This window comes from Neopsephotus bourkii, unplaced genomic scaffold (assembly GCF_033783945.1).
Source record: "Neopsephotus bourkii isolate Nb327-2 ecotype Australia unplaced genomic scaffold, CSIRO-AGI_Nbou_v1 NB_1767, whole genome shotgun sequence".
Classification (NCBI taxonomy): Eukaryota; Metazoa; Chordata; class Aves; order Psittaciformes; family Psittacidae; genus Neopsephotus; species Neopsephotus bourkii.
In genome coordinates, this window is record NW_026902241.1 from 5,022,341 (window position 1) to 5,042,864 (window position 20,524).

At 38.8% G+C, this 20,524-nt stretch overlaps 1 protein-coding gene across 6 annotated transcripts in view; it reads right to left on the reverse strand.

Annotated features, from left to right (window-relative positions):
- Nucleotides 1–20,524, reverse strand: part of UTRN (utrophin) — a 369,401-nt gene that overhangs the window by 117,095 nt on the left and 231,782 nt on the right. For all 6 annotated transcript variants that reach the window (XM_061378712.1, XM_061378711.1, XM_061378710.1 and 3 more), the window contains one exon: nucleotides 3,301–3,473. In XM_061378712.1, the coding sequence (XP_061234696.1) occupies nucleotides 3,301–3,473 (173 nt within the window). The remainder of the gene's footprint in view (nucleotides 1–3,300; nucleotides 3,474–20,524) is intronic.

Genomic DNA, 20,524 nt, shown 5'->3' on the forward strand with positions numbered 1-20,524 from the left:
TTTTAATAGTGAAAACCACTCATTTGATATTTATGTGAATGATGCGGCATATGATACTAGATTAAATGCTGTAATCTACCATTAATGAGTACCCATGTGCATACCAGATTGACAGTAGCAAAATACTACTAGCACATGGTTTCAAAGTCCAGTGCAAGCTAAACTTGTGGGGGTAGAGCAGTAAGGAGTGGAGAGGAAATGGACTACAGTAACAGGGACTTGAAAATTCTCTGAAGACAAAGTGAACTAACCTCTCTTGAAAGGTCAGAAAGATGTTAAAGGGAAAACATACCATATCAGCCTGGATTTTTCCTGAATTCTGCCCTTCTAATCTTATCAAAAGCAATACTGAAAGTGAGATGCAGCAGCAGCAGCAGCTGCAGAGTAGACACAAGCATTCAATTCTCTTGGGGACTGGACACAGATGCATTCAGTAAACCCCATTCAAAGGAAATGCTGCAAGGGAACCAAGATATGCTCCCAGTCGCGTTTCAGTGTGAAGTTTTAGTATCAAGTTTGCATTTGTCATATAGACATTACTAAAGAGAGCCAATAAAACATTTTGAAGTTCTGAAATGTTTCTTGGGCTTCTGTACTTTCAACGACAGGATTTCTGGCTTTTGTTTTGGAATTGGTACACAACCTGGAAACAAAGCATCAGGTGTTTATGCTCATGTGAAAAAGAACTGGCAATCTCCAGGGATTCACCAGGTCAGGTGGTGGCTTAGGAATCTTAGGTCAGTTATAGATGATTGTCTGGCTTTGACACTGGTTGGAGCAACACCATTACACAGCATCAATGACCTGGTATCCAAAAGAACTCCTAAGGGAATCTTTCATGAGCCTGAAAAACACAAATGCTCCCTTCCAGCTGATCAGACTGAGAGCAACCCCTCCAACCAGACTGAATAAAATCATCAAGAGGAACAGCAGCTCTGACATAATTCCCCTTCTGTTGACCCTGAGAGCCTCTCTTCACAGCTGGAGACCTCCTCAGCTTTTCCTTCTTACGTGGAGGTAACCTTTTTCCTGCTAAGTGAAAAGGAAACACATGGAACGAAAAAAGATTCATGGGTGGTCTAAATATATCTTTCTCTGTTTCTCCCATACTTTTATCTCTACCCTCCCCCCTCACACCTCTTTCCCCAGGAGAAAAGAATCTCTCCTAAACATTTGGTTCTTGCAGCTTTGTTTTCTTCCTGGGAGTAAGACAATAAAGACAGAAAAACGAAGCAGCGTGAATAAGCCTACAAGTAATTTCAAGGAGTGCTCTCAGGTGGCGTTACAGTCTCTACAAGTACAGGTTTAATTAGTTTCCATGAATTTAAAAGTATGTCACAAGAGTGCTGCTTTTCCAGTTTGTAACTCCCTTTATTTACAGTAGAAAGGAAGTAAAGACAACACAATGACTTCAGGACCATCAACTCAGAGGACTGAAGTGATGAAGAAGAACTCGTACTACCTCTACGGGAGAGCATTACTTCCAGCAATTAAAAATCAGCATAATGAGAATGTACACATAACTGAAAGTGTTTTTAAAAACTTAGAGAAACTTTCATTTAGAAGCACTATCCCAGACTGAAACCCATAACAAAACAATCAGATTTTTCAATCACCATCCCTAGCACCTAGCAGGGTTATATGCTGTTCTCACAAGACTCATTGATACACTTCTGCCTTCCAATTCATCTTTGAAAAAAAGGTACACCAAGAAAGCAAAAAATTGAAGGCAAGCAGCTAGATCAACACACTGACTTCCTATCAGCTCAGCGCTTTGTTATTTTCCTGTGAAGGGAATGAGTTAGAAAAGTGAACTACAATCAACAAAGAGGCTAAAATGTATGAACTCAGAAATGCTATGCTCTTCTAAGTGGTAACAGAGATTTGAAAGTTTTATTTACTTGTCTTATATTTGCTCCAGTATTCTCTTCCTTGCCTATCTTCTACTTGTAGCTATGCAGCATTGCAGGTACCAGCAGAATAACACAAACATTGCAAAACATTAATGGTGCCCAGTAGGATGTGTCATGTCCATTCAGAAGGGAAAAGATGGGTATGTACTCAGAAGACCAAGTACTCCCACTTTTCTGAGTATTCACTGCACAATCATTGTGTCTGTATTACTGCCTTTGAACTCACAGCTAGCCAGGACAAATGACTCAAAAGACTTTTTTGGCCATCAATTTCTCCCAAATTATTACCAGCCACAGGAAAGGCCAAGCAACTGAATTGGTTTCGCTAGAACTCCACATGTGCTAAATTAGTTATCTTATAAGCATGTTTTCATCTTTCTTCCACACTGATTTATTTGTGAGTAGAGTTCATAACAGCCCAAGTCTGACACTTCTCGTGTTTAACTACTTGTGTGGTGCGGACAGTCTCTGCAAGTGTTGGTTCCTCGGGTTCCAGCTTTGCCTGTGGGCTTTTGTGGAGCTGATTTACCTGTTTCACTTCACTGTTTCACAGGTTGGTGATGGAATAAGTGAAGACAATAAGCAAGTGCCACATTTTTTTCTCTCTTTCTCACTTTTTCAAACTCTTGTGCCTGCATTCCAAGCTCAACTTATTTTTCTGCCCTTTGGAAGACTCATATGAATGTTTAACATTGTTCTGTCCTATTAAAAGAACAGTTTCATTTAATCAACAAGCCAGCAGAACAAAGCTCCAGAAATTCTTTCTGTGTAATTAATTTTAATGTGGAATTTTATTCACATTAATGATTATGGCAATATCTACTTCCAAAATGACATTGCAAAGACTTTAACAATGACTGCACTTGGACAGTCAGTGTGCTTGGCACTAGTAGGGTAAAAAAATTATAAAATGAATTCCTTGACAAATATGCATTTTAAAACATGTCATAATTGAATAGCAGCAATAAAAAATAAAATAAAATTACTATCAATATGGATCAAGACACTTAAGATGCAGGTGCTCTCAAATTATTCACTTCAGTGGTAGAAACAAAACCAACAACAAATCCCTGATTTCTCCTCACAGTAACTGTAGATTAATAGAACTACTACATCAATACTGCTAGCTATTTACAATAAGGAAAGATTCAACATACTTTCTGGAAAAATTAGTACAGGTTGGTAAGTTATAACTGCACATCTCTAGAGAGAAGAGTAGTAATTAAGCCTTCATGGTGAGCAAATGCACCAATCTTTTATATCTGTGCTCAGGGGTCCCTTATGGAAGAAGGCAGAAATTTTACTTCAATGCCATGGTCATATTTCTCAAGCCTTTTAGAAGACAGCAACTGTGCACCATTCATGTCTTGACATTTTCATTACTTACCTGATGTTAGCTGACTTTGCCTTCAGGTCATTCCAGCGCTGGTTCATGTCGTCAAGACGGTGCTGGAGCAGGGCAGCTTCTTCGGAGTTTCCCAAGGCTTTCACCATCTTCTGTCTGTTTCCATCAATGCTTTTGAAGATGTCATTGTGGGCATCAATCTCAGCTTGGATGTCCTGAAATACCAAAGAAAAGAGTCCAAACATCTTAGTTCTCTAAATAAAGAAGGGAAGAGCTTATTATTAGTAGACCTAAGCATTAGTACAGAGCAGATAGGCTGACTTTCTTGGGTGACTGAGAGGCAGAGGGAAAAACCTGCAACCCTATTAACATCATTATAAAAGGTCTAGCTTTCTTAGCATGAGAAAAAGTTTGAAATCCTTGACTGAAACTTAGAACTATAAACACTGAGTTCTCTGCGAGTTTTTGTAGCACAGAAGGTACCTATTTGTCTACTGTTCTCCCACACATTTCACACAGTGCAGCATTTGCAAATGCACTAGATTGTTTCCTTCTCAGAAACTGTAAAGATTCAGCATTAGCTATGTTGTTTCTTTCTTATTTGAAATTAAACATTGCAGAAATTTTACACAGCCTAGTGAAATTCAAACTCTGTGAAGTGCTTAAGGTCATATGCAATGAAAGCTTTCAACTAAAAAAGCTTTCATTAAACTGCAGCTAAATGATTACAGCTGCCACAAGCCCATTTTTACAGTTAAAATACTGTACACCATGGCCTGTAATATATTGAGAGACATAAACCAGCAGGATGTATTATAAGCTGAATTTTATATGAAATACTGAAAAGAAAAATAAGTGCTTGTGATTTCAATTCAGCTGACTGATCTCTCCTTAGAAATTAAACATATTTTCTGATCTAAAATGTGCCTCAAGAGACACATTATAGATGCTGTCTTCATCTAAACAAGTACATTATTACCTTTAAGAGCAAACAAAACTTCCTGCATCACCGCCAATGCTTTCCAGCAGCCATACATCTATGTATACTCTAATAGAGCAATATAAATGTGTGGAGAGCCAGGAGGTGTAGTGGCTGTCTCAATAGGATTAATCAAAGAAGATTGTGACAGGAACTTGATGCAGATGTAAATAAACTTATTTTGCAAAAGAAATTTTATAAGTGAAATCCCTGAAAGGTTTTTATTCTTCCAGACAGCTCCTCAGTAATCTCCACCTGTTCCTAGGAGCAGGAAAGGAGGGGGCTGTTGTACCTTCCCATACTCAAGATGCATAGTCATGCATCTTAGAATGGCTGTTTCACATTCTACAAACAATAGCTGGAAACAGTGGGAAAGTAACTGTGAATTTGAGACAACATGAAAGCTTTCTTCAGCTAGGGAAGAAAGAAAAAACAAAAGTGATGATACAGCTGGAAAAGTGAGTGAGAGACAGAGAGGGAAGAGGTAGTGGGGAGAGGGAGGGCAGCATCAGTGAAGCTCTGGCTTTCCAGCTGAGCCACTAGGTGACTTTGGTCAACTACCTGTTCTTTGTCGTGAGGTTTACTACTCTAAAAGAAGTAAAAAGACACTTCTACTGTCTTTAAACCATCCTGATAAAAATAGTAATTTTGAAAACAGATACAGTAGTGTTTAAAATGAAAAACTGAAATATAAGTGTCTGATAATCAACAAACCCAAATAAGACAGCATCTTCATCAGTTCAAGATATCAGATGCTTATCTAAAGACTTCTGGAGCTCCTGTCCTATGTCTCCAACACACAAGTAGACCCAGTGAAAACCAGCTCAAACCACACAGCAGGAAATACAACCACATATAGCAGTTACAATTTTAATCATACACTGATCTGTGCTACAAAAGCCTGGTCATGTCAATTACATTTCTATGCCTCTTAAAAGCTTCAAAACAAAACTTAATTAAAAACAAACTGATCTCTAATCTTCTATTATACACTCACAATATTCATCCTAAAGCTATTGACAGCCTTCGCAAAACTTGCTAACTTTGATTACATTTGAGAGGACACTTAAGCATGTGCACTTAAAAATGTTTCATTCCAAATGGGTTTGATTCATGCATTTGCCACTCAACATTTTACATTGATTAAGGCAAAGTAAATCTGCTGTTCACGTTCTTGAGTCCCATCTGTGATGGCCACGTTGTGACAGCTCAGTTCAAAGAATTAACTTTGCTAATTAACTTCTCTTTTCTGATTTCCATTTTCCAGGAAAAAAAACCACAGCACTGTCAACTGATGGATAAACCAACAGGACTGATATTAAAGTTAATGAATGCAAGTTCATCGCAGTCCTCAAAAGAAAGAGGGAAAGAAATCCAAATAACATGTCCCACATCAATGTGCTCATGAAAGAAGTACAGCAGGAATGCAGGATGTGAAAGACAGCAAATGGCAACAGATGGACACTTTAAGTTAGTTATTTCCTAACAGTGATATAAAAGATCTCAAAGATTTTTTTTTAGTATAGTCCTTTGTTGGAAGGCTAACAAGGATGATGGGCTCCCATCTTGTCCTAAGACTGCTGTAATAAGTAGCAACTGGTAGTAATCTCCTTTACTTGCTGTGTTATCGTAATCTTTCCATTCTTAGGAGATTTGTAAACATGTTGGGGTTAACCTCCCTTAAAATTTCTTATTTCAAAGTGGGAACAAGAACTTTACCCATCCTGTACACACCCCAAACCATGTTCATCATTATCTATTATTTTTCTGTTTCCTGCCTTTTCCTCAGTTGTTGATTCTCTATATTTTTCTCCACTATCCTCTATGATGCAAAAAGGAATGAAAGATGTTGACTGTCCCTGCTCAGGTCTCAACTAGAATCAACTCTCATTAGAATTAATCCAATTTTAATTTTTCAATACTTAAAAAGCAGTTATAAAAACTTCCCTATAATCACATGGAAACTTCCATATCCAGAATCAAAGGGGCAACTCATGGGGGGATGCAGGACAAGACAGGGGAGGGGGAATTCTGTTGCTTTTGCCACACTAAGAGAGGTGGATACCACCATGAAACACACTTGTTCTTAGTCCAGTGCAAAGGGGAATTGGGCCAGAGTGCTCTCCTGGTGCATGGAAAACAAAGCAAAGGAAAAAGGGGGGTGTGTGTGATCCAAACTATAAAGAAACCTAAGGAAATACACAAGAAACAGAGAAGGACTTCTCACCAGAAGAAATTCATAGTTCTTAAACTATAGTTACATAGCTTTATCAACTTAATTTTTGGAGGTATTACTATACAGATGCCATATTTTGCTAGTCTTGCAAATATTTATGTGCAGGTATCTTTTAAACTGGATTGAAAATATATCGGAATGAAGTCAACAGATTTCTTTACATGTCCAAGTGCTTGCAGGCTCAAGATCCTAAATTAGAAGAAAGCTCTTCTTTGAGGAAAATAATCATCCTACGTATAAATGAAGGCGCAAGTTTCACAGTTTTGAAAGACAGAAGGGAGAAGAAATAACTAGATTGATGTGTACGTATCTACTTCACCCTAGCCAGACTGATTTTAAAGCCTGTCTCTATAATAAGAAGCCTATGTCTTGCTTTAATTCCAATTTAATAAAATATTAAATTACCATACGATGACAATTGTCTTTAAAGAATGTATTAATATGGTATGTGACACTAAGTATTGCTATAGATAGCATCTCTGAAAAGGAATTTAAGATGTAGCAGACTGCAGTCAGAGTTGCTACTGGATAAACCCAAAGGCAAACTACAGTGACTTGCCCAGGGTTAAAGGAAAATATATTACAAAGATTTGAATAGAACCAATCATTATGATTCCAATTCCAAGGTCAAAAAGCCACCAAACTTCTTTTATTTTTCCTTCTTACAGACTGCCAGGACATTTGAACAGTTACAAAAGTAAAAATAATGGTCATTTGAAAACTATTAATCCTTTACAAAGGCCAAAAGAAACTCCTTTTAAAATAAATTAGAAAAACAAAACCCAAGAACCAAAACAAAAGAAAACCAAATAAATAAAGCACACCTCCACAAACATATAAAACAAAAACCCCCAAAAAACCCCAAACCAACAGCATTCCCATGACAACAGGCATTCTAGTGCCTTTTTTCCAAATGAAGGCTCTAGAGGGCCTCTAATTCACTTTGTAACCTCCTAAGTTGTTAGCATATTTACTTCCACACACTTGTTTTCACATTTTATTTTTTTATATTGGTTATCTATATAAACAAATATATTTATATTTGTTTATATTGGTACATTGCCATCAACACAGGGCCCTTCAAAGGGCCTGAGCCCTTCCACTGAAGATAAAAACTGGTGGATGAAAATCCCCATCTCCACACCAAAATTAAAGTAGAAGAAATTATGCATTTTATAGCATGCAGAATGTTACTGCATTCCATTCTCACCATTAAGAGCCCTCTAGTACCTGAGCTTTATGATACAAAGATCTAAACCAGCGATGTTATTTTATTCTGTAAAGTAAATAAGCAGATGTTCCTATAACGTTATAGATTCTATTGTCAGGATCCCTCAATCAAGTTTTTACTATATATGGTATGACACAAAATTCAACTTAGTTTCTTGCGAAGAAGGTCAATAGTATGCTATACCAATTATAACTTCATGGGGTTTGTAAAACAGTTACATACAGGACTTAGCAGTGTTTTACTCCAATGGATTTTTAATTCACTACATACAGCCAAATTCAGTATTCTACTCCAATTTTTAACTATTTATGTTTTAGGAAGCTGAATTTCACAGTTTTTTTAATAAACATTTAACCACAAAGCAGGGATGGCAAGTTATGGCACACAGACATGTGGCGTGCAAGAAATGGATGCACAGGTCCAATGCTGATGCTGTGCTACAGCACTGGAAGTGTTTTTTGTTGGCACACAGACTGCTGTGTAAAATTTGAATCCCAAGGTACAGGCCACAGAACATTCAAACTTCTGTGGCTTTTGAACCACATGAGGGTCTTAAAAGGAGTTAGAGTAGGTTGAGGTTGACTACTCATGAAAGAAAAATTGCTTGAAAACCTGCATTTTCCCCAGCAAAGGTTACCCACAGGCTATTTTGCCAAGAAAGTTTTGTATTACTTCACCCAACACAAATCACGCCTTTGACTGGACAGCAGACTTGGTGCAGGGAACTGTAAGTCCCACAGAAAATGACTGCTCACTGCCTTCACTGACAGTGTTCAAGTCAGCAAAGACATAGTTACAGAAATGCTGCACTCGTCTCTTTTAGAGGTCAGGAATAAAGGTGATGACTACTCATCAAAGTAACTGCAGAAAACTCTTCCAGCTGAAACAGCTGGAACAAAAAAGCTCAGTGCCAACCAAAGAACATAACTGTTTGCCATCGACATCAGCCAGAACATCATTCTTTGAGGTTTCACAGCAAGCAGCAAGGGAATGGACTTCTTTTTTTTTAAATAGCATATTGTTTAGTCTATACTGAACCAGATACATTTTACCTTCTGCTGCCAACTGCCTCTGGGAACACTGCTGTGTCAGATGTTCCCTTCAGCCCCTGCTTCACTCTGAGCTTTTTACTTTTTGATGACTCTTAAGGAGGGAATAAAAATTAAGGCATGATACTGGCATATGAAAGTGGCCATTGTGAAAGGGAAACAGGACTTTTATTCCTCCCTTCTTTACAAATGCTGAGGGTAGCTGGGAGAAAGGGATGCTGTTGCAAAGAGACAGTTTAAAAAAGTCTCAGAAGAATCCAGGTACCCATCTCGTCCAGATAGTCTCTCTTCTAGTGTCAGAGGACAGTCACAACTTCAGAAAGGCTCATCCCAATATGCTCTTTCAGAGGCTTGCAGTGGCAACTGTTGTTAAGCAATCAGTTTATAATGAATTCACGTTCATGCAAAACCCCTGGGCAGAACTGCCATTATCATAAATCCATCAGTGGCCAGACAGTGTATAAAGACAGACATAAAACCTTTCTAAAGCATTATACACAGACCATACTGGGTATCACTATAGCCACTGAGACTACAGCATAAGATCAAAGCAATTCAAAACAGGAATTGGCTTTAGATATGTTAGACATTCAATTACTACTTAAGCTCTCAAATATTCTAGGAAGAAAAAAAACAACACTTTTTTTTTGGGAAAAAGCACTTTGGGGTAGTTTTCAAATCTAATTTTCAAATGCTTGTACTAGCAGAAGCTTTGCATTGACACTTCAGGTTTCCAAAAAGCTGTCTTGACATGCACTTAAACCTCATGGGTAGCACCTTAACAGCCAACAAATGGTGTGTGGGTAAGGATTCCTTTCAAAACAAGAATGATGGTGCACTTAGGCTGAGAACACTAGCTTGCCTTCAACAACCTCTGTGGCTCCATCGAACAGCATTGACTCAACATCTGATGGGCATCATAAATCTGCCAATACTAACTCCAGCAGTCACAGAAATGCAACTGAACAAAGCCGAAGTGGCCCTGCCCACACCAGTGTAATGCAATTCTCCTTTTGCATAGGAAGGGAGTGCCGTGCAAGCTTCTGCAAATGCCATCTGGTGTCTGCATTACGACCACAGCAACAGCACTTGTAATTCTCTCCTCAGAACATATATTAACAAATCCAGAAAGTTGAAAGTAGCTTGCAAGCCAAGGATCAGTCACCACACTGTTTCTCCTGGCACCAGACTCCTCAGGAGGAACAGGATGGGAGTGTAGGCAATAGTAAGAGGGAGAGATGAAGCAGGGGAGGAGGAGGGGAACCTGCTCGACCACCCTCATACCCTACAAAAAAAACCCAACAAACCAAAATCCAACCCAAAACAAAACAACAAACCCCAAAACCAAACAAGCCCCAACCTTGCTAAATAAGCACAGATTAGAATCTCTGGTCAGAGTTCACCAACTAAAACGTTAGCTTCCTTCTCCAGCACCAAAGCACCTACTTCATGCTACAAATTTCAGCAGAGTAGGTAACAAAATGACATAGTAAACATCAAGCTACAAATGCACAGCAGAGCTGAGAGACCTGTCAGTTTTGTTTTGGTGAGAATTGCTAAGATCAATTCCTTTGAGACAAAATAAGACACTGGAATATTCAAAATCGCAGGGGGAGTGTGCTGGAATTTGCAAATGCCAAAGCCTGAATGGTTCAAAAGACATTAGAAACATCGGTTTCAGAACTTCTGTCTTAACCACGTCATGAAGCATTTTGAAGTGTCCAACATGTGTCCTAATCTCTACAGGCCACCAGCAGCGATTACAAGCAAACAGTGAAGCCCAGCTGTCAGACTGGGAGCAAGAGAGGAGCAAGTAATCAACACAGTGAAGAAATCATGTCATAACTGCTTTTACTGCTACTTTTGTAAGAGTCATGCTGGTGGGATACTGAACAGTATCTGTCTCATTAACTCCAGGTTGCTACTGTAGGAAAGTATAAATACAAGAGTTTAAAAAAAACCCAACAAATCCAAACCAGCTTACAACAGTCTTCTGACAACCCAGAATGATGATTCTGAAATTCACCAAAATCATACAAATTCAAAAAAAAAAAGTAGCTTAATTTTATTTTCTGAGACTTAGTAAATACCCATTATATTACTGTTCTGGATACCAGTGCTGATTTGTATGTTTTTAAAAACAGAACATACTTAAGTTTGGAGCTTTAGGAAAGAATAGCACAGAATCAGGCTTTACAATCTGCTCTCCTGCTTTTTGAGCACAGTATTTATGCTTTTTATATTAATGTGTAAATAAATTACTATATATTTTGTTACAGACTGGTCTTGCAGGGCACAGGAAGCTTATACGGAGAAATGTTAATGAAAAAAAGAAAATACAGTATGCAAAGCCAAACTAAGGCTGGTTACAAACATACAGATCCACGTTTCATTGGAACTGCTGACAAGCAGATGAAAACATTCTGGTTTTGAATAATCTTATGTGTCTCACTAATTAGTGCAATCACTGCAAAGCCAAGCCTCCTGCCTCTCAGCATTACTGTTACCAAATGTCCTGGTAAGAGAAAGCGTAACTAGCTTGAAGAACAAAAGATGAAACTTTGGGAAAAGTGGGGCATTCATTGGAAGTAATTCTACTTATAAAAGCCATAAGAAGTTCTAACATTTAAGCTAACATTCAACTAAATCTAACGCAAAACTGTGGAGCACTTCCTTTCTGTCAACAGTGAAGTAAGGTCACAGACATCCTGGAAGTCCCCTTATGCCCTTAACTTGGCAAAGTCCAAACTTTCCTATCATTTCCTTTAAAAAATAAAAGAGACGATGACCACAATCAGAGCACATGCTCTAAAAGTAAGCTTGTAGGACCTGGAATGGGGAAGAGAAGCAACATTAGACTTCCATATTTGAGAGACAAACAGGGGTCACATGACGACCTTAACAGCAACACAGAAATCCCAACATCGACCTACCCTTTTGTTTTGTAGTTTTCAAAAGCATAACCAGTTTCAAAGGCATGAGGTATATGAAACTGTGCTTATCCTACCTTTTCCAATTTTGTCAGCAACTCACGTAGGCTGAAGTTCAGGCCAATCATCATTAAGCGTCCCTTGAAGCCTACATTTTCCTGGTACGTCCTCCAAGCCAGGTCTACAGCTTTCCAAAGGTTCCTCTTTTTTTCCCCACCTATACTGTCACAAACCCCTCCAAGAGCTCTTGCACGTGCCCCTCTCCTGGGCTGTGTTCCCCCAGGGGCAGTTCACGCAGCACCATTGTCACTTCCTCCCTGTCCCCAGTCCTTCCCACAGGCTGGGCACCTGGGCTAGAGCTGATGATGCCAAGTAATGCTCCTTGCAGTTAACCTCGCCCCATGGCACTGCAGGGATCTCGTTGTCTCCACACCCAGCCAGGACTGCCTCCAGCTCACCTTGGCAATGGTTTCTTGCAGGCCCCAAGCTCAAAGTTTGATCTCAATGACCCCAAGCAAGAGAAGCTATAATCCGCTGGTATACCATGGATGCAGAGGGTTGGGAGGAAGAGCAAGTCCTTCCATGTTGCTCCATTCCAAGTTAAAAATTAAAAACTAATCATAAAAAAGTAAAAAAAAAAAAAAGAAAATAAAGAAAAGAAGAAGCAGCAAAATCCCCAACAAAACTTCCGTTTATAGAAAGCACCAAAAGCCAGCTTTTCTGAGAAGTCGAAATGGGATGAGGCACACTTCAGCCTAGGAAACACATCAGTGTGATCAGACAGGAGCCCACCTCTCCTCTCCTTGCCTCCCTTGCAGCTGGGCTGGTGTTGCTATGACAGTAACAAGCCATCTCCAGCCTGCTTCACTTCACCCACAGGATGCTGTGCCACAGAACAGCCAAGGCCTATTAAACAAAATCTAAAGTCACTTCCTTCCTTTAGGAAAGACATAAAAAAATCTCCAGCAAAGGGTCCTGCTGCAACCTCTAAAGAGTTTGCTGGGGATCTCCTCCTTTGGCGCTGTCTGCTCTGACAGCCGTGCAGTAATCTATCCTCAGCATTTGTTTATTATTGTAATCAGCATCCTCCCTTCCAGCAGCCCTGGTGCTGCTCTGGAGCCAAGCACACTCCCCCTTCCTGGAGGCCTCCCTGCTGGAAAACCACCACCATCACCCCTAAGGCTGCAGAAACTGGACCAAGAACCCACACTCGCCCCTCTTCCTTCCCGTGGAAAGGGAAGGCAGCTGTTCAGTCACTGAACAGGTTTTGGAGCTGTAAAAGCAACCGGTGCTCCACAAAGGCGACATGCACCCGCTGCGGCTTACGAGGGCAGGCTTGGCACAGCCTGATTGTTTTCACATGAGCCTTTGCTCGCCTGTAGGAAACCTGACACCCCAAGGGTGGCTACTAGGAAATTGCTCCATTTCAAACCATTCCCACTGGAAACCCTGTGTGCATGTGAAGGCCTATTTAAGCTGCTATGAATGCTTTCCTTACAACCACACGCTACTCAACCGCCAAAACCAGCTTCAGCAAGAGTTGCCAGCAAGCCAGAAAATGCATAATTAAAACCAAACCAACAACCCATCACTTGCAAAACCCATTACAGCCAGTTCTCCTATGACCATGTTGGGTATAATGTGTTGCTTTTACTTTCTGTTTATTTTCACCCAGCTGTCATATGAAGTATCAATAAAGTCACCAATGGCAAAATTGTCTTTAAAAGTATTCTCAGCTGGTGGGTTATGCTGATATAGCCACCATGGGCTGGGATTTTTAAATTAACGGGGGGGAGAATAAAAATATTGGCTTTAGCAGGATTTTTGCTTATTTGTTTGTACTTTGAATGTTTTATATGGACATATTACACAAACTGCAGAAGTGCTTGCAAACTAAACAGACAAAAGCTTTCAAACAAAGGTAGCAGAACTTCACCAGCTTTAGTGCACAACTGACAGGTCAACACAAACTGTGAAATATTCCACCGCTTACAGAACAAAAAGCCCAATTTTTAATGAGACGGTATCTAAAACTGCATTCAAAACCTGTTTGGTTTTTTTTTAATTAACCACTTACAGACTAAAACAAAAGCACAACACACTGATGTGAAAAAGTAAAACCACCCTGCAAGAGATTTAACCACAATCTCTATTTGAGAATCTCCTCCTTCAAGACAGACACAATGTTTGGATCCTGATTCCCATACACTCTAAGGCTTCTTTCTGCTGCTCTTGCAGGAAAAAAACCTTGCAAAACAGCAAGAAAACGGCATTTAAATCCATATCAGAGATGCTAGTGCAAATGAAATTAAAATGGGGGTTAGGGTGGATTATAATGAGGCTTCGTATCTTCAGAACAACATTTATTTTGCTTTTATTCTCAAGGTTCATGCTTAGATAGAGTGCTTCCCAATTTTCATTTGTCATCAAAAATCACATATTCTAGGTCTTTCAATACTATTAGATGAAAATGCCCTCTGATGTAGATCAATACAATTTTGAAGAATTCTATAAAAGGAAACCAAATGTATACTTACAATGTTGGATCAATGCTTCCAGTAAAACAGCTTTGAAAATTGCACTGAATAACAACTTTCTCAGTCTCTCTTTCACATGAAAGCACACCGCAGTATTTGAGAAATACTGAATTTGTAGACGAAACATAAAGTAACTGAAATAAGCTCTACACTGACACATATTGAATATAGTCTGTGTAAAGTTCTGTAGACATGACAATGTTGGATCATAAGCTCCAGAAATACAACATACATTTTATGACAGCTTTACATTACTTATTACTACTGAAGTTTTCCTGATCAACTTTATCATAATTTTCCATTAAGATGACTCTACACCAAATTTGGCAATGGAAATGTTATAGTGAAAAATATAGTTCACACACAGATGAAATATTTGAATGCTAGGGTCCAAAGAAATTCACATTCTGAGAGCCTAAGTCCTCATGCAAATATGTGAGCCCTGATGCAAACACACAATCTACACCTGAAAAGGAACAGAACACCAACAGTGCTGTTAACAAAGCCTCTTTCCAAAATCCTCTTATAGATACTAATATCCACAAATGGGAATTTTATGACACTGAGGAACAATGTACTGACAATACATTCAAGGTACTGCTGCAGAAGATCCGTGTGCAATGGAACTTATCACATTTTGGTATTAGAGCAGTTTGGTGCATTTTCTAACATCTTAAATAAGAACATGAAATTGGATAAAAATAATACAACCAGAAAGCAGCACTTTACACTCATTGTCAAAGTTACTAACAGCAGCCTGCAAAATACAAGAGCACTTGAACAGAACACTTTTATCAATGGTGGAAAAGGGAAGGCCAGCACAGCAACCTGTGACACACAGTTATGATCACATTTGCTAGCAACTGGTTTTAGGTGTGGGTTCCGAACTGCACACCCTGCCAATCCAGGTGCAAGAACCTCATCAATTCGCAAAATACAGGAATTATAAAACTAAGAGCAAAATTCTACATCTAAGAACTTAGTCTTATAAAGAATCAATAACTCCCTGTATTTTTCATCGGGTATAAATTCAGAAGGAACTGAATGTTAGGCTACTGGAAACGAGTGAACCAGAAGAATCAATGAAACCAAAACCAGGGAAAAAGGGGGAAAAAAGTTATCCCATTGCCTCTGGAAAGAAAAATATCTGATCAGCTTGGAGATGATCTTATACACAACTCTAAAGTTCAATTTCAGAAATGATAAATGACTTTCAGACTTTGATCTTCAAAACAAGATCAAGTGCATACAAAGCTGCTATGAAGAATTTGCTTCATGCTTGAGATGATGTGCAAAAAATGGAAGAAAACTGTTGTACTAAGCACAATTTGGCTTTAGAAACAAATTAAAGAAAGAGAAAATAAGTTGGGGGGGAGGTGTCTAGATGAAAAGTGGTAAAATAAACAGCAGCAACAACCTTAAAAGTGAATGAACCAGTTTGTTTATACACAGATATCTATGTGACTCACAACAACCGGTAACAACAACAAAAAGTTAAAAAGAATAGTGTTTCCTTGTGCAACTCAGATGTGAAGGATGCAGAGGTCAATAGGTGGTTACAGCAAATCAATACATCCTGGTTTCACTCAAGACATGCAGCTTCAGGCAAGAATACAAAAACTTGCTTGTTCATAAGCACCTTGGTATTTTCTCCTGCCCTGCAAAATACCTGGTGTCAATCTGATCAGACCAGGAGGGAGAGCTGCCCTCTCCCTTCTACAGCAAGTCAGCATTTAAAATACGGAGTTAATACATAGCTGCAGAAAGGTCAGTCCTATACTGAGGCTCATTATCAACTGAACCAACACTTAAGTTTCACTAAGCAGAAGACTTCCAGCACAGGCTTGCTGATAACCTCTGCCAGAAGCCAAATCACTCAAGCAACAGAGTACCCCAAGGACCAAGAATTCATCAAAACAGATGGACAAATCAAGTTCGCTTAATAAAGAGAAACAAACAGCAAGATAACAGAAAAGTCATGTAAATATGATTGCCCAAATTACTAATTAGGTATCTATTACAGTGGTGATTGCAATGCAGATTATGAATTAAATGAAAGGGTTGGCAGAGTTCCAAGACCTTAAAATCAAAGCACTGCACCGGTTTGACTTTTTCTTCATGTGTGTCTTTAAGACTAGAGGGTATCAGTTTGCCTTGGGGTGGTATTTTTGCATGGATTCACCAATCGCATTCAGTGGCCTGCCAGTTCAGTGACAGAGTTCTGCATTAGGTAAGCACAGAGAGATTATAGCCTTCCTCACAAAATGGGGTATGAGACAAGACTTTCAATCTCAAGAACAAAATTTATTAGGTTTCTAGATGAGATAATGTAGTCCTGGTGACAGGAAATGCTTCATTGCCATGAAAGATTAGTAAAGGTCTGGGTGGTTTGTGGTCGTTTCCCTCCTCCATCTCACTTTTAACTTCTTTGCACAACACATGGCTTTCAGCTTTATGAATCAACCATGATTTTTTAATGTTTTTGACCTCAATGTAAGTTGTGGTTAAATTTCTTTGAACTTCCCAGAAACACCCAGCCTAAAACCAGAACATTTAAAATGTACTCAGAACACAAAAAAAATGAAAGTACCACCTCATACTTGGTGTATTATCTAGAAGAGGTTAGATGTCAAAGGGAAGCATGCAGGGAAGCACCATCACTGCACCCATTCCAGGCATGAAGCTATTAAGAAATTTACTGTATGAGAGACTGACACTTAAATTACACTTGTGGGACTGATCAGAACATGACAGTTTTAATCCTGACCTTAACTGACAGAATGATGGAGGCAGAAGGGAATACGGATGAAATCTGGCTTTCATGCCCAGCATGTATTTCATCATCAGGTGTTACTTCCTAGTTATTACTGGTGACTAAATAAAATGTTCCTACTGATCAACAGTCTATAAAGAGTTTGCTGGGGAAGCCACCTTCCAAGACTGTTAGGCGCCTTTCCTCCTGGTTTTCACTCTTCATGTAGAAGATAATCACACTGGAAATCAGCAAGCCACAAGGCAGTTCATGGTCTTTTTGTCTTAAACAGCATCTTTAACTCTGCTGTCTTCACACAAAAACAAGACAAACAAGTTGTCTTAGATGTACTTATTAGCACTTTTATTAAATAAGGTGAAACTGAAAAGAGGGTGACCATCTTAGTGGAGATGTAACATGACAGACTGCCAAGGCAGCAAACCTGAGGAAAAGAGTATAGTGTGTTAAACCACACCCAGAGTAAGCATGCAGTTTCCCAAGTTAAAAACATAGAACTTTGAATATTTCATCCCAACCTGAAAATGGAGTTTTCCTTAAGATTTTCTTGACAGTGATGAGAACAGTTTTCTAGTTCCCTGACAGCTTAGTCCAAGAAGCCTTATTAAATCCACGCATAATACATGGGTCAATTAAATACACATCTTTGAAATCATTTGCTACACGATGGGCTTATGTGTATATTTATTACTTGATAAAGGATAAATTTCTTGCAAGGCGTTTAAAAAAACCCTGACCAATGAAAAGCTGATTTATTAATTGTTAGACAAAACCTCAACCCGAATAGTGGAAAGACCATGAAAATCATATTTTAATTGCAGAGTTTATCATAAATAATTCACAGAGCAACTCAAATTCTATAGCACTAACTCAATACCTGTGGATTAAAAATTTCATTCAAATAACATATCACACTCTCTTCCTACTTTACCTCTAAGCAATGGCATTAGATTCAAGCACCTATCAAAGATATAGTGCCATTACAGTTACACTGCATAATTTACTATTTTGCCACACTCCAAGTACCCAAGCACAACCTTTTGTCTCAGTCTGCCTGTGTATTATTTTATGCTCTATCCTGCCTCATATTCTCAGTTAACTAAGTGGCCTTATCTTTCAGGATTGAGAAGCATTACGTGTATCTAGTTGGTTTGGGGATTTTAGGTTTGTTGTTGAGGTTTGTTTTTCTTCTTCACTCTACAAGGAACTGGACTCTCCCTATCCAATGCAAACTCTAATCTGAGTCATAAAATTTTGATTCAGCTGTAAGGTTTTCAGCTACGAACTTGAAATTCTATATTTGAATATTGTGCAGATATCTACAATATAAAAAATTCATTTTGAATTTCTAGCATAACTATTAGCAAGATAAACATCTGTATTTAAAAAGATGTATAAAATGCAGAATTGGTATTACCTGAAATAACTTTTCAACTATGCAGTCAGAATCCTCATGACTTTTATAAAGAATTGTGCTTTTATATCAACTTTAACATGCCATAGTGGAACAGCCATAAGAAAATTACTCTTGTGAATATAACAAATAGAAATCTACTAAATAATTCCATCAACCCACAGGGGCTCAATCTCCTAATCTGTAAAGAACTACCAATGTATACCATACTAATTTACCAAGAAGATTGAGGGTTTGTTTGTTTCCAAAGTTAACTTAAAAAAGATCAATGACCCTGGACTACAGGGATGTTCCATTAACATTTAATTTACATTTTTTCATGCTGTGGATGCTGCATGGAAGCAGCAACCCACAATGCCTCATCAACCAAACTGAACTTTTTTTCTGTGAGTGGAGAAAGTAAAGTAATATGTCATGGAGGGATTACTTTAAAAGCCTTAATGACTAATACCACAGGACAACCTTGTCATAATCTAAATTCTTTTTCAAACAATGGGATTAAATCCTAAAAACTGGTCATAAAACTACTGTAGCTCAGAAAGAGCATTAATTCTTTTCCTTAAGTGTGCAATGATCCCCTCATCCAACTCATTGTTTATGTAATTTAAAGGAATAAATTACATTCTTTTACCACATCTAGTGTCTAATGATAGTGCTGAAGCTGCCAGGTACACCTTAAGGGAGAACAGAAACGACTGGAAGTCTCAGGAAGTAACCATCTAAAATGTTGTTGTGACTCTTCTGATGTGAGGTGCTTCAAGTTAGCTGTGTAAAGCATGTAGGAGTGGAAGAGAAGGTACCACAAAGACTGGAGAAGGATAAGAGTGCAGAGAACTGAATTTCCACAACTCCTGCAAGCAGGTCATGCATAGTGCCGTAGGTGTTGTTGAGAGTCTTCATCTGTTCAAAGCAAGCACTTCTAAATAGGGAATGAAAAGGTAAGAAGCCACCTTCCTCCCATGAATATGACAAGTGAAGGAGACTTAGCACGTCTTTTAAAAGTTACAGCAAATCCTTTCCTCTACTCAGCTGCCTGTCCCCCAGTACCTGACAGGCGTTATGATTTCCAAGCTCAAAATTGCCTCCAGGCACCCATGCTCACAGCATAGTACTTCCCTACACCTACAACAGTTCTGCTACAGGAGAGGCATAATTGAGCCCAGTATGCTAATACCTGCTATTTTTCTCCTTTTTGAACTTCATCCTATTTAGCATATTGGGCAAATCTTTTTCCTGGAGTAAGTTCCCAGTGACTGCTCTGGCAGGTGACACCCATCATCTCTATCCTTTAAAGAATTTGGACACAGTAATAAATTTGCATAGCTATCAGGGATTACCGAAAAATACAGTTACAAAACTAAGGTGAGAGAATTGATATTTCAAGCATTTTCAGCCAACTAACTTGACTGTGTTCCATTTAGTTTCTGAGCTTGTATCTATGCGTCTGTTTACTTTTTTTATCTACTTTGTGTCCATTATACAGCTAGGTGAATGCTCTCAACCATATTTACCTCAGAATCCTCTCTCAAGATTAACCCCTGTAAAGAGGAAGCAACTCATCTGGTTATTACCAAATTTAGTAAATGCTTCATTGATAAATAAAATAGTTCAGCTGAATTCCATTAATGAAGTTGCCACCAAGTGATTAGGACATAAAACTCCAGAACCATCAGGGGCCAGAAAATGAAATCACAGAAGACCTGTGATTAAGCAAGAAAACAGATTTTCATCTCATTGGGAACACTGTTTGATTCCTTCTGCAAAAAGTTCTTTTGCAACAACAAAGCCGCCTCATGTCCTCCTTCTAAACCAATGCTGAAGTTAGATTTGGCACTGTAAATACAGTCCACACAGCAGCAACATTTGGTTCTAGAAACACAATACACAAAATCACTTCAGATTCACTGTTAGAACTGAAGAGGCTGTGCATGTGTCATGGTTTAGCCCCAGCCAGACAGCTTGTTCACCCACTCCCCCCCCTTCTTGCCCTCCCCCTGCTCCTGGAGGGATGGAGAGGAGAATCGAAAAGAATGCAACTCCCACGGGTTGAGATAAGAACAGTTTAGAAACTAAGGTATAACACAAATCACTACTGCTACCACCAATAATAGTAATGGTAA